Source organism: Pocillopora verrucosa, chromosome 10, assembly GCF_036669915.1.
Source record: "Pocillopora verrucosa isolate sample1 chromosome 10, ASM3666991v2, whole genome shotgun sequence".
NCBI lineage: Eukaryota > Metazoa > Cnidaria > Anthozoa > Scleractinia > Pocilloporidae > Pocillopora > Pocillopora verrucosa.
Genome location: NC_089321.1, coordinates 20760366 through 20775736, shown reverse-complemented (window position 1 = coordinate 20775736; position 15371 = coordinate 20760366). Strand labels below are relative to the sequence as shown.

General features: G+C 37.1%; 1 protein-coding gene across 1 annotated transcript; it reads right to left on the bottom strand.

Moving 5' to 3' along the window:
- Positions 1-8166: 8166 nt before the first annotated feature.
- Positions 8167-14940, bottom strand: LOC136283764 (gelsolin-related protein of 125 kDa-like). The gene is made up of 11 exons (XM_066172963.1): positions 14873-14940; positions 14713-14770; positions 14495-14590; positions 13521-13580; positions 13207-13391; positions 12089-12918; positions 11730-11867; positions 9449-9545; positions 8733-8806; positions 8323-8406; positions 8167-8171 (listed from the first exon to the last, which is right to left on the bottom strand). Coding segments are annotated over exons 1-11 (1629 nt in total). The 5' UTR covers positions 14875-14940.
- Between the last annotated feature and the right edge of the window lie 431 nt (positions 14941-15371).

Here is a 15371-nt window from a genome sequence, read left to right as displayed (position 1 = left end):
GGGTTGATGGATCTCGCGTTAGTTATGCTCTCTGGAACGATAAAGATACTAACAATTCCGGCGGAAAGAGTGATTGTGCACACGTCATGTCCATTGAGAGGCGAATAAATAAAAAGAATACAGTTCGGCGAAATTCTGGCGCAAAGGATCATGGGTTATGTAGGCCAGGTTACCGAGGCCTTTGGACACTTTTTGTACACGTTAACAAGCAGATCTCTTGATCAGCATACTCTAAGCTTTAAAATGATGCCAAGAACAGCTTGCCACCCATTGGGTGCAGCCAACTTGAAAGATTAAGAGGCTGTCTCTCTTATTTCCACCCGGTCAATTTTGCGTCAAAAATAATTTTGCCTGAAACTCTGTTAACAGAAAGACTTTACCTAGGAAAGAACTAAATTAGACTTGGTTTGATTCGAAATAATTTTCTGACTGCATTACGGGCCATAATTATTTCCCAGTCCGTAGGGACCGTCGCAACGTCTCGAAAATTGAAAAATAGGCATATTTTGTAACGTTGTAAAATATTTGATTCGCATAGTTAAGCCACAGAATTTATATCAGATTGCTTAAAAACCTTTCTAGTTTTCCAAGAAAGTTAGAATTTGCCCTCTCAACATATTTGAAAAGGCGAATTTTAGCATATTCTGACCACTAGAAATCGCCATCGGCCGATGGCCGTAAATAACCTTGATTTAGACGCTAAGTTTTGGGGTTTGGGACCTGGTTGACGATTCTATCCTACACAGCCGTTAAGTTTAGACCTTTATAGGAAAAAATATGCAAAAACCCCTGTACGTTTTCGATTTTTCAAAAGTTATGACCGTTTGAATCAGCACATGTACGAGCATTCGCGATTTTTTCGCCTACACCAAAATCGAACCACTGGAGCAGATTTCGTCATAAATACAGCTTACCCGCTTTGCAGCCCGGCTTCATGGCTCACTTCAGAATTTTTCTAATAACCAAATTGGTGAAATCCATGATAACTTCAACAAATAGCTAGGTATTGCCTTCGAAAAGTAGGCGGCATCCATCGTGATTCGTGGTATCAAAACAAATGCCGGAATTGGCCACATTTCGCGGTGAATCACCCATTTAACATCGCTGCAGAGCTGAATTTTTTCCAAAATCAGAATATAAACTCTCCATGTCTGGAAGCTGAGGGAGAAATGATGGTTTTAGGCTTCTGAAGAGAAGAAATAATCGCTTTAATTTAGATCCAGTTCGATATTACACTGTTCTCACAAAGGTCCGCACAAAAGAGAAGACCGCTGATAGCTTGTGCCGTACGTTGTGCCATATGGTTTTGTTTTGTATCCCAAAGTAATATTTGGGCAGAAAAATTTTGGATGAAAAGAATAAATGCTTTTACCTGGAGTTTGATATCATATAATTAATAACTCGATTTCAAATATCCTGAGCTTGCTTCTCTCGGTTCCGCGTCGATTTTGTCCACAGAACAGCAACCTTTCAATAGCCGGAGAAATCGGCTACCAACGTGTTAACTTGACACATGCTCCGTATGAACAGATGTTATAAGTGTTTCTTTTGGTAAATTTTCAATCGATTTTATCAAAACATTTCACTGAGTACTAGATATTATGATATATTACACTTTAACAACGCCGTCAGAACTTGATATCGGAAGTAAAGGTAGTTTGTATCTGTAGATCATATTCTACACTTTCAGCCACCGTATAAGACATTGTTTACATAAGTCTACTGAGAAACACACTGACAATCACTAATCACGTCCAACAGTTTGTCTATGAGGATCTGTTTTTTGTCTCTCAATTTTACAGGGATCTCAAAATGACTACAGATGGCTCTCAACGAAACCACATTGAATTTCTGAAGTGTATTATTGTGGTAACGTTCCCAGAGGTCCTACGTATCGTAGCAGATTGGATGTGAGACTTTGATCTCTTTGTTAACTTTGTCTACCAGATTTTATCTCTCGGAATTTTCCTGGACGCATTGGATATCTTCCTCCTCATCCAGTGATGTCCCGATCACACCCTGATCTTTTTGCCGCATTGCTGCTAGCCGGGAGAAAAAGCTCTGAACTTGGCTCTTTGTCAGCCACTGTTCTCTAGTGAACAAACGTGCATTTGATTCATTTTTCGCATTTCGCATGTCCACTGCAACTTGGGCGGGGTCGGCCTTTCGCCCAGTTCTTTCGCCAAGTGTAAAACGTGCCGTTAGGTATTCTTTTACCTTCTCTGAAAATCTAACGCTGCCCCTTGGTTTGCTTACGGCCCATCCTGTTCGTAAAGACGAGTGGGGCGAAGTATCCACGGGAGAAGTGAGTGGTGTACTAGAATCTAACGAACAGCTCGAACACTCGATACCAGCGGTATCTATCGACGAGAACTTAAGGGCCCAGTCCCTTTTGATTGCATCATACTGGCTTTAACCTGCTGACTGTATGCTTTCCAACGTCCAGGTGCAGCTGCAGCTGCGAAAAGGTTTCGAACACTTCAACACATCCAAACACAGAGCATTCAAACAATGGCGTTGTACTCTCTGTTTCCTTGATGCCCTTTGAACGACGCTTGACTACACGTTTTTCAGGAGGATCATAAAACCCTTGAGATTCTATGGTTTGAAGGGACGTTTGACCTTGGTGCTTGATATAAATTACGTCATATGGAATGTACTTCCCTTTACCGATGCCATAACATTTCCAAACTCTCAGACCGATATCTTCATATTCGAAGTTGTGGAAGCTACTAAAATGCTCAATCTTATTTATACAGAGAGTGTTCTTTGACTCGTCTACTATTCTTACTGCAGCTGTTGTTCCCTTCACTGGGTGTTTCGTCAATGCGTATCCTCTGTCCAATGAAAGCTTTAACAACATCGCTGAAGACTCGCTACAGACTGAAGCCTCTCTGGTTTCGAAAAAGCACTTGCATGCCATACTACACTTGCAGGCCTTCCAAAAAAAATAAAGGGTCAGCGGGTTCACCCGCAATGATTAATGCGGACCTCTGTTATGCGCGATAGTGTAATCGTTCAGCTTTAAATTCCAAAACGCCAAACTTCGACACATAGACTTAAAAGTGGAGTTCTATGACTGATTCTTGAAGAGAATGCAGCTGCAATCCAAAGTTTCAACGGGACATTAAGCACGAAACATGGCTTTAGTTTTCGAGTTTAGTTCGCAACAACGAGTTAAAGAAGAGTATCGACAGATGCCGACCACTGAATTTTGGAGGTATTTGCTGGAGTTATCATAAAGTCCAGTTCACTAGTTTGGGAAGCGAGGAATATCTGAAATTTCACATAAACCCATGATTTCTCCGGCTATTGACAGGTTGCTGTTCTGTGGACACAATCGACGCGGAACCGAGAGAAGGAAGCTCAGGATATTTGAAATTGATTTATTAATTATATGATGTCAAACTCCAGGTAAAAGCATTTATTCTTTTCATCCAAAATTTTTCTGCCCAAATATTACTTTGGGATACAAAACAAAACCATATGGCACAACCTACGGCACAAGCTATCAGCGGTCTTCTCTTTTGTGCGGACCTTTGTGAGAACAGTATAACATCGAACTGGATCTAAATTAAAGCGATTATTTCTTCTCTTCAGAAGCCTAAAACCTTCATTTCTCCTTCAGCTTCCAGACATGGAGAGTTTATATTCTGATTTTGGAAAAAATTCAGGAAAAATTTCCGCACAGCCCCATACTTAATTATGCATGTACATCTTACTGGTGATACACTGAATAATAAAGCCCCATATATGGATGTATAATGATGTATGGGGCTGTGCGGAAATTTTGCCAAAATTCAGCTCTGCAGCGATGTTAAATGGGTGATTCACTGCGAAATGTGGCCAATTCCGGCATTTGTTTTGATACCACGAATCACGATGGATGCCGCCTACTTTTCGAAGGCAATACCTAGCTATTTGTTGAAGTTATCATGGATTTCACCAATTTGGTTATTAGAAAAATTCTGAAGTGAGCCATGAAGCCGGGCTGCAAAGCGGGTAAGCTGTATTTATGACGAAATCTGCTCCAGTGGTTCGATTTTGGTGTAGGCGAAAAAATCGCGAATGCTCGTACATGTGCTGATTCAAACGGTCATAACTTTTGAAAAATCGAAAACGTACAGGGGTTTTTGCATATTTTTGCCTATAAAGGTCTAAACGTAACGGCTGTGTAGGATAGAATCGTCAACCAGGTCCCAAACCCCAAAACTTAGCGTCTAAATCAAGGTTATTTACGGCCATCTGCCGATGGCGATTTCTAGTGGTCAGAATATGCTAAAATCCCCCTTTACAAATATGTTGAGAGGGCAAATTCTAACTTTCTTGGAAAACTAGAAAGGTTTTTAAGCAATCTGATATAAATTCTGTGGCTTAACTATGCGAATCAAATATTTTACAACGTTACAAAATATGCCTGTTTTTCAATTTTCGAGACGTTGCGACGGTCCCTACGGACTGGGAAATAATTATGGCCCGTAATGCAGTCAGAAAATTATTTCGAATCAAACCAAATCTAATTTAGTTCTTTCCTAGGTAAAGTCTTTCTGTTAACAGAGTTTCAGGCAAAATTATTTTTGACGCAAAATTGACCGGGTGGAAATAAGAGAGACAGCCTCTTAAGAGTTTGGCTGTCAGACTAATAGTTCCAGTAAATCTTTCTCATTAGGTCGTAGTACTACGTTCATGGTGGGCTTGGTGATGATTTTCATCGGTTTCGGCCATAGGAACTGGACTGATAATCTTCAAATAGGTACAAGACGAGCGGTTTCTCGCTGAGCGCTTCAGTGATGTACGGTGAAAGTTACCCGCTGATAACAGTTGTTGGACAGGACTCAATCAGATAAAGAACACACGATTTCGAGAAATGCAGGCGCAAATTAATTGCTCAACTATTTTAATCTATAGATAGAAAAATAATTTTTCATGAAAATCAGTGTCGCCTTCCGTGGGCTTAGCCCTTTAAAGACCACTATACACATGGAAGGAAATTACAATTAAATCATGAAATAATTAAGAGAAAATATAACGGATTCGATCAAAACATATATATATACGCGAAGTGATTCTCACCACTCATCTTCTATTTCAAATTCTAATTTAGAGTGGTGACGTGGAGGAAGCCCTATAAATCTTTTTTAAGGCCATATATTCCTGACCTTTCCTTGCTGGTACTCATCTTTACTCATAATTGGAGAAAGGGACCATGAGAATTTAAATGTCGTTACCAACGTAAAAACGAAATTCGCGCCCTTTTTCGCACTACCGGCCTCGGTTTGAATCTGGTCTGCAGCCCAACTTAGCGTCTGATCACTTCATCGTAAGAATCGCGTGCGTTTTTTTATTTATTTATTTTTTCAGAGGGCACGGCAACGAATCCTGCAATCTGATTGGTTCTTTACCTGGTCAGTATTTTCCTATCTCTGCCCACGGGCAACGGTAACGCCTTCGTGAGTCGCCGAGGACATCCCCATACTACTTTCGTTGCCATTTGTCATAAATATATCTCGTTTTTCCGGCTGGGCAGTATTTTTAAGCAAAGACGTTGGTCACTACCTCAAGCCGATCAATAACTTATTAATCCTCTCTTTTCTCTCTCTCAAATTACTTTGGTTGACAGAAAAATATTGGTTTCAGAATGAATTGTTTAAGCATTTGTGTCATTACGTTGGTTGAAAAGTGGACTAAAGACCGTCTGCAATTCATTTTAATCGTTCACAAAAAGTACCTAGGAAGTTCAAACGTGAGGTATTTGGTTACAGTTGAACTAATCGATGGAACTTTCATTCATTCCATATCTGAATTTTCTCAAACAATTTGTTCGTAGTGAAAGGGCGAGCGGTAAGTCTTTCCAAGTCCGTTCAATTTGGACATTTGCATCGTAAATTGCACAACAGAAACTGAAGGAATTCAATGAGAAAAGGCTGCATTAAATCCCCTTGTGTCTCGTTGGAGTGTATCATTCGAATTTAGTTTTTGTGGAAGAAAGACCAGATTTACACACGCCATTGCAGCAAACAAACGAGCAACATTACACAACTTCAAAATAAAAAAATTGAATTTACTTACAATTACTTTCCCCGCCGTTTACTATGAACAGAGGTAAATCTTCGTACATGGATAATTATCGATGACAGTGAATAATACTTTCCGTCCGATCATTGACTGTTTTTGAAGAAAACATTGTCGTTACAGTCCTCCAAACTAGTTTCGTTGTTTTTCAATAGTGAACATATGCTTTTTTTTTCTTTTACGCGCTCTCTAATTGACAGGTGTCAGATTGTGACAGATACTTGTAAAAATAATGTTACAAAGTTTGTTCGGAAGCCTTTTAAATCAACTTTATCATTACGCAAATTAAAATGTTTCGGTAAAGCATTTCTCTTTAATTTGCATCACCCCTATTTTAACTACCATTTACTCGTTCAAAAATTGTTCAGTTTGTGGAAGATCTTGCCGTATTTACAGCCCTTAATCATTCGGGTTCTTTCGGAAGAACTTCGTTAAGTTTAAAAATATATATATATGTTCTTTACCGGCTAAGGGTCGGTCCGTATGGTGAAAAACTGTGACCTCAGTCTTCAAAATGCTGCCCTCGGCCTACGGCCTCGGGCAGCATTTCCAAGACTTCGGTCACAGTTTTTCACCATACGGACCTCCAAGCAGGCAAATAACATATATGTATATTGTAAGACAAAAACCAATTTGATCACGAGGGTCAGTCAAGGAGCCAATCAGAGCTATTAGTGAAGCTAAGCAAACTTCCTAAAGCGCGAGGAAAAAGTGAGCAGCGACTAGTCTTAGTGTTGCATTTGGGGCAAGTTTTCTGGCCTAATCACAGAGGGTGGTAAGGTAAAACTGTCGCAATTAAGGATCACTTCAATTTCGACACTTAAACGAAATGGCCTCATGAACACAACAATGATTATCACATACTTTACAAATTTTATTACTTCTTAACTTACAGGTTTTTCTTTTCATACTATGAAGCCACTGCATAATTATCTCAAAACCAACATTTATAAAAGCACATTAAAAAAATAATATGATAAAAAGCCAACTAATAATTACAGGTTTTTTTCATACTTTGAAGCCTCAGATCTCAGTAGTAATGTTGATACAAGAGTATTACAAATAAGGGAAACTATCCAATAACAACAGGAATTTAGGAGCATAAACTTTAAACTGTTTTTTTTTTGGAGCCACTGCATAATGATCTCAATACCAATGTCAGTACAAGAGTCTTACATATAAAATGTTGAGCAACAAAGAAAATACTTCATGTGTGATTGACAAAAAAGACTTCAACCGCACCAAGAAAGAATTTCAAGCTTAAATTTTTAAGGACTGACATGTCACAGGTCTGAATCAAGTTGAACCAATTACGTAATTATTTCTGTAAGGTTAAGATCCAAATATATATTGACGTCACACTGATTGTCTCTCAGTCTCTATTACTATGTGATCCCTCACATCAGCACTGATATTGATTCACCGATTAATCAAAATGACATGTGCACATGTAACCACTTAGAATGACTGTTAACACTCTCTACTGGAAGTAGATCTTTTAAAATACGATTTTGGAATGTGCTACTTTAACAGTGGCTTCATGAATATTGCAGGAAAAAAGTGTTTTTGAAATCGTATGTATCAAAAGATTGTACAGATGATAAACCTTTCACCAACCATATTAAGAACTTAAGTTACAAAATATTGTTTACAATTAAGTCAGGAGGTTTGTGTTATCAAAACTATTTGAAGTACATCATTTCAAATTATGGAAAAGGATTTGGAATGTGCTGTTATTTCAACAGTGGCTGGAAGAAATTAATTCTTAAAATTGAAATCCCACTAAAATATTGCAACAAGAATGCATGATGACCTGTTTACAAAACATATTTTGGACTATTTACAAAGGATTATTTACAATAGAAGAGAAAATGTCTCATCAAAGAATTTTTCTTTCAGAATGTGGAACACTCAATATCATACATCATTTTCAGAAAAATCATACTTAAGATACTGTTATAAATGAACTTATTACAGAACAATTTGTTTGAAAAAAGGGCAGCAAAAGGTTTTTGGGCAATCCTTGCCAAAATTTTTTAACAAGAATCCAAAAAACAAATAACCAATATTAAAAAATAGTAGATGAATTTTCCTTCATTCTGAAATGCAAAAAAGGAAAATAAACTAACATAAGAACATCTGCACCACTTCATAAGACAGAATTATTGACAGTATGTTTTATCCCTGGATTGTATAGTAAACAAAAACACTAATACTAAAATTAGCTGTATGCCTATTATTGTTTCTCACCATTATTTAAAGAATGGCGAATTGCATCAATGAGCTCAGCCACTCTTTTTTCTTGAGCTATGTTTTGATCTGTTTTCCACCACCCTAAAATCAAAATACAAAATCTTGTTTCCTTCATCTACAAATTAGCTTATGCCTTAATGACCCTGAAGAGTGAATAGCATGTAATGTCTCCTTAAAATATCACAAGGATAAAGGAAATAATCTCTATCTAAGGAAAATCAAGGTTGTTAAACAATGCAATTCACCTGTCAGCACCTTAGGAAATGTAAAGAGAACAGTTTGCAGTATATATATACACACACACAGAATTATGTTGGGGTGTAAAGGGTTAAGAATCAGAGCTCACTAAACCAGTCTAAAATAACACTAAACTGAGAAAAAATGAGGAGAAACAACTAAATAGTTACCTTTCACTTCTGACAGGCGTCTCAAATCTGAACATAGTAAGTTAAGACAATTTCTGATGTTTTTTCCTTTGTCACTATATTGGTGAAAGGAAAACAGAAAATCAAGCAAATCTACCTCAAGCTAAATACAACCTTTAGCTTAACAGAACCACAAAAGTCTGAAAAAACCTAAAGACAAAATTAAGACAAATATTGGAACTGCTTGATGATTAAATCAAACATTTTCCCCTCCACTGCCGTCAGTGATGAAAAGGTATTCAGAGGAGCTAATTAAGCAATATATGATAGGTAGGTTAATTGTCCACATCAAAGACAGTCGTTAAACATATAAGTACCTGTGCAGAGTTTTTGGATCATGGATTACAATGTAACACCACATTTTAGGTCAAAATGCACATGTTTATTTCATTTCTAAAATAAGTCTTTATTACTTACAGGGCAAGAAGGTCTTGTTTTCTTTTCATCACTTTTGAATGGAAGCTATTTTTCCTTCCATTGCCCACGTTTTTTATTATTAACAATAATGAAAAGGCATTCAGAGGAAACAATTAAACAATATATGATAGGTAGATCAATTATCCCATATCAAAGACAGTAGGTAAACATATATAAGTACCTGTACAGAGTTTTTGGATCATGGATTACAATGTAACACCACATTTTAGGTCATAAGGGATGTGTTTATCTCATTTCTAAACTAAGTCTTTATTACTTACAGGGCAAGAAGGTCTTCTTTTCTTTTCATTGCTTTGGAATGGAAGCTATCCAATATAAGCCAGCTTTGATTTAAGCTCTCAAACTTTTCTTTGCGGTCTACAGACAAAAAGTAGACATATACATTGGAGAAGCTGTGTAAATTAAACATGGTTGATAACACCTGAAATAAGTGTAACAACTGTCAGTGTCTCTAGTTAAGGGATTACCTGTTCTTTAACTTCCAAGATTTCATTAGTAATTCTCCTTACTGTCTGTCAAATGATTCTCATTATGGTAGTTTGGTAGTTTGAAGAGTCTGGTATCAGATCAATTATTCAACCCATAATTGGTTTTTTCCCTATATTCTCATTACTTGTCTGCAGGATATTGTACAGAAAGAGTAAGGAGAAATTCTGTCTTGGGATTCTCCTCTTAGTGACCAAGACATAATTCCTCCTTACAATATCAAAACAATATAGGCAGGAGATTATCAGCTGATCCAATACCAAATTCTCTGATCTCGCTTCTACATTGACTGATTTTATCAAATGCCAACTATATGACCTCCAGCATGGCTTCTTGAAAGGTAAATCTTGTGTAAGTCAACTCCTCTTAGTGCACAATGAAATTGGTAAACATCTGGATGCTGGTCAAGAGACTGATCTGATTCTGTAAGACTTTGCAAAGGCATTTGACTCTGTCTGCCTCACCAAACTGATCCAGAAACTAAGTTGGTTTGGTGACTACATGGTCCTCTTCTCACTTGGTTTGAAAACTACCTCAGTCAGCCATTAAAGGCAACGAGTGGTCATCAATGGATATTTCTCAAATTGGAACCTGTTAAAGTCTGGTGTCCCTCAAGGATCCATACTGGGACCCATCTTGTTCTTGCTGTATATTAATGACTTCCCAAATGCTAGAAGTCACTGCACATTGGCAATGTTTGCAGATGACTCCATATTACTCAAAGTAATCCAAAATGTCAACTGCAGTGATTTTACTGCCATCCAAGGAGACCTTAATGGTCTAACCAACTAGTCTCTTACAAATGAAATTTATTTCCAGCCACCAAAATGCTTAAATCTAAGAATATCAAGAAAACAGATAAGCCCAGAAAGATCGTACTCTATATTGGGAACTGAACTTAATGTTGTCTGATCTGCTATGGATCTGGGAGTTATTGTAAGTAATGACCCAATAAGGACAGACCATATATCATCAGTTGTTGCAAAAGCCAATCCCATGATGGGTTTGATTTAATGAAACTGTATAAGAGACCTCAAAAGAGACCTTGAGAATACCCTATATCTATCACTGGTAAGATCACATCTCTGCTATGCATTTCAACTGTGAGCTCCTCAATCTCCCACACTAATGTTCAAGATCAAAAACATCCAGCACAGAGCCACGCAATTCATATGCAAATATCCTGGCCTCTCTTACAAGGAACATCCATTAGAACTGAACTTACTTCCCCTGAACTATTGGCTGGAAAATCTGGACATTGTCTATTTTTTTAAAGGCAAATTAGGTTTAATTGATCTGAAAAGAAATGACCTCTATGAGTTTTGTAGTGAGCACTCACGCCGTGGTGCCTCTGGTCTTTTTCTCAAAAATATGAAACCTCACCCTATAGAGATTCCTTTTTTGTAAGAATCTGTAACACATGGAACACCTTACCAGGTAATATAAGAGCTGAAAAGGAACTACCTTCTTTCGTCAAAAGACTAAAATCTTTCTTTTATCTACGACTCAGCAAAGTTTTCAATCAAGACAATTAACTTCCATTTTTTAAAATAAGTTTGTGTAGATTGTCATTGTTTCAATGCTCCTAATGCTTATACATGTTAGTCAACCATCTTTTTCTTTTCTTTCGTTAATGATTACATATTTTGTTATTTCTTAGCATGGGGGGTTGTAAGTGGGTTGGGTTTCAATTTTGTCTATTTGCAGGGGATAGGGAAAGGTAATTTACATTGTTGGGGACAACCTTGTCCTATTGTAAATTTACCTGCCTTATAGGAAAATTGTTAAATAATAATAAATAATAATAATTTGACATCATAAGAATTGTATTCAGTGCAGACAGTAAGGAGAATTACCAATAAGATCCTGGAGCAAAAGAATTATAGCTCATAAGTGGGGGAAAGAACTCTACATTATTTTTTAATGAAGGAATGCAAGCTCTGAAACTTGACTCAACATGTGAATGCAACATATTAATTGTATTACATAAAATTCTAAGGCACTTAACTTTATCAAACAAATGATGATTGGCTCAGTTCTAAATAGATCACCAACCTGATGACATGGCTTTCTGCATTTCCAGTTTAACTTTTGAACAGACTTCTTCGGAAGAAAATAATTCATCTTGAACAAACTTTAGTTCCTCTTCAACATAACTGGCCAACTCTGAGTGAAGCTGGCTTCCACTTGAGACTGAACAAAAAAGTTAATATCAACAATTAACAAAAATAGTTATAATTCAGAATAAAACAATGTAATGTTATGATTGTTATTCAGTGCCTATATTTCAGGGTTCCGAGGAGTCTTACAATTAAACTGTTTGTTGAAAACAAATCAGATCCAACAGGAAAAAAAAACAAATTTGAGCCCCTGTTCCTTTAGCATGGGAAGCTGGAAAACAAAACATAACTTACATGAATTTTCATCTCTCAACACAGACAAGGAGTCCAGTGCTTCCTCATCATCTACACCAGGATGTAATACCTCAGGCTGTCCATCAATTTGAAACCTGACAGTTTTACAATTTAGCTTCCTTTTACTCTGCACCCCTTTTTTCTCTTCACTCTCTGATGGCAGCCCCTGGCTAACAGATGGGTGTGTTTCTGGTGGAACAGGGTTATGAGGAGCATGATGAGGTGATGCCTGCCTTCTAAACTTTCCTGACCTCACTTTGGTATTGCTGCTAGATGAGGGATCCATCTGAGGTCTCTTACTTGGAAAGATGCCACCTTGTTGTTCATTACTTTTTTTATCTTCCTCAACAGCAATGTTCATACCTTTTGGGCAGCCAACTTCATTGTTTTTATCTTTCTTTTTGTCTTCCCCAGGAGCAATGTCTGTACCACTTGGGCAGCCAAATTCATTGTTTTCAGCTCTCTTTTTTTCTTCCCCAGCAGCAATGTCTGTACCACTTGAGCAGCCAACTTCATTGTTTTTATCTTTCTTTTTGTCTTCCTCAGGGGCAATGTCTGTACCACTTGAGCATCCACCTTCATGGTTTTTATCTTTCTTTTTGTCTTCCTCAGGGGCAATGTCTGTACCACTTGAGCAGCCAACTTCATTGTTTTTATCTCTCTTTTTATCTTCCTCAGCAGTAATGCCTTTACCACTTGAGCAGCCATGTTTCCTGCTCCTTCTTTTCTTTAAAGATTTATACATTGCTGTCTTTCCCTCAGCTTTTCTTCTTGCTTGTTCCTCCCTCACCTCCTGCATTATCTCTTCCCATATCTCTTCATCTGTGGGACTGTAAAGGTAATAAAAATATTAAGCATATTCAACACCAAAAGGGTTAATGGAATTTCACAATACAATTACCTCTGGACAAAACAAAGAATAATTGCATGAATTTAAACCATTGACAAAATAAACTTCAGATTTTAGTAAACTCTTTTGTTCATGCAGCAAAAATAATAATATCTCATTTTAAAAATTTATTGATCAAGTTCACTCATCTAAAATATAACATTATGAAATAGTAATTGACTTTTAAATGCCGCTCATAAGCTGGATGATCATTACAAAGAATACTCACTGAATGACTTGGTCATCTTCCTGCATAACCCATGATAATTCAAATTCAATTTTACCGGAGACAACTTTCTTGATTGCTGGCTTAAGGGTGACAGTAACATCCAATTTTCCAGGCTTCTCTGTAATGTAATTGCTGATATCAATACAGCCAGTGGCCAGAAGCTGGTGACGACCACTGTGGGACACCTAATGATTTCAAAGAAGCAAGATAAAGATGAACAGTTTTCAGATTCACTCCAAACTGTGTGGAGTGAATATAATATCAAAGGCAAAGAGCAACTGCATGCCATTAGAATAGAAAAGGGAACAGCTTACATTACAGATGAAAATATTCCACTGCTTTTCTTGATATTCTGTCATTTCCTCCTCTTGGTTCTACAAATACAAATAAATATTGTTTTCAAAGAAACAAACTTGATAACAACAATATCAGGGACCTTGAGCAAACCATGAGAGTGACAGAAACAAAGATGTTGCCAAACAAATGATCAGAATGAATAAGCCAAACAACAGCTAAGCAATTAGAACTTTGTTAATTTTGAAGCTGTCCTTGGCCAAAACTCAACGTGAAATAATCAAATTTGGCATGGTCTGTGCATGGTAACATTGACAGAAAATTATTTCAGTGTGGATATGGAACTCAATGCTGCTCACATACATTATACTAATGTGGCATGTGGCACATTGGAGAAAGCAAACACATTCATGCAGGCATTTAGGAAATTTCAACTAAAAGTAAAAATTCATTATTTTAATCAATGTCTGCCTTGACGACACTGTCCTGAATGCTTAAGGTCCTTTTTTATTTTTCCTATCATGGCAGTAATTTCTAGCCTCCAAAGAGCCATGTTTTGATATAAAGTTCATATTTGGCAACAAAACGTTGAATAGAAACAGGATCATTTCATACTCGTTTTTTTTCTTTCCAGCTGTTCTTTTTTTAACTTTTACGATGAAAATTACAATAGATTTAGCGTTAAAACTTAATATGATATTACATAGTGAATCCTATGCAAAAGGCAAAGCGATGAAACCTTGGGGCTTCGAAACTCTCAACAACAAAAGATAGAAGACTTCAGTAAGAGGGTGTAACGCGTTTACAAAAACTATGATTAGTTTGGCCAAGATTTCAGCCCTTCCCCAGAGTTCATTATGCATAAAGATCTTGGATAAAGAAAACAATGACGAAAGCAAGTCTTTTGGACCACAATTTTGTTTCCGAATGCTGTAGCACTTTACGGAAATCTTTTCCCAAATTTGTACCTCATGTTGTCTTTGTTTAAACTTACCTTGAGGAGAGTAAGTTTGCTATCTACTGGATCAGGCTCAGGCCAAACATGAACACCACGATAACCGTTTTCAATACCTCCAAACCATGCTACTGGCTGAGAGCGAAACAAATCGGGATAAATATTTCTTTAACTCAAACTGACAATTAAGAAATCAGTAACGTTTAATGAGCTAATTAAGGGAGAAAGAACAGCTATCCAAAGTCTATATTGACTACCTTTGTACTGTATTTCGCTTTTCTTTTTTTCCAAAAAACTGCAAGCTTGTGGGGATACCTAATTGAGGAAAAAAACATGAATATCAGCATAATGTGAAAAGTTGCCATAGTCAATCATACTTCTGTTCAGTGCAGATTCTCAGGGCCAAGATGCACTTACATATTTTGTTATTTTGGAATACGACAGAAGGCAAAGAAGCTAGACACGTGGCATGTTCAAGGCAGCCGCCATAATGTTTTTCTGCAAAAATTAACCCCTCCCTCCCCCTCGCTGTCAACTATTGACCGTAATCAAAAACCTCTCGCAGTACTGCCGTGAAATTTGTTACCACAGATAAGCTTAGTACTTGTTTTTCACCGAGTCTTGCAACTTCAAAGGGCAAACAATATTCAGTTTGGGGAATGACCCTTTGTTTCTGTTGCTTTAGTCTGACGTGGTATTCAATAGTGAAATCAAACTCAACCAAATTCTAAAAACGTATATTTTTTCCAATTCAATTAATCATAGTGAAAATAGTATTGTTTTCGAAATTGTATGCTTCGTCAAAGTTTCACTATTAATTACTTTCTAATCTGACCCAAGCAGAAGACAAGCAGCTTCGAAGACTAAACTTTTAACAGAAAAGAGAAAGAAAATACTTTATCATGTCCCTTACCAC

Coding starts and splice junctions, on each gene's coding strand:
- LOC136283764 (XM_066172963.1), bottom strand. Junction 13,581..14,494: donor GCAAACTTACTCTCCTCAAG/GTAAGTTTAAAC, acceptor TTGTATTTGTAG/AACCAAGAGGAGGAAATGAC. Junction 8,807..9,448: donor AAAGAAGACCTTCTTGCCCT/GTAAGTAATAAA, acceptor TCACCAATATAG/TGACAAAGGAAAAAACATCA.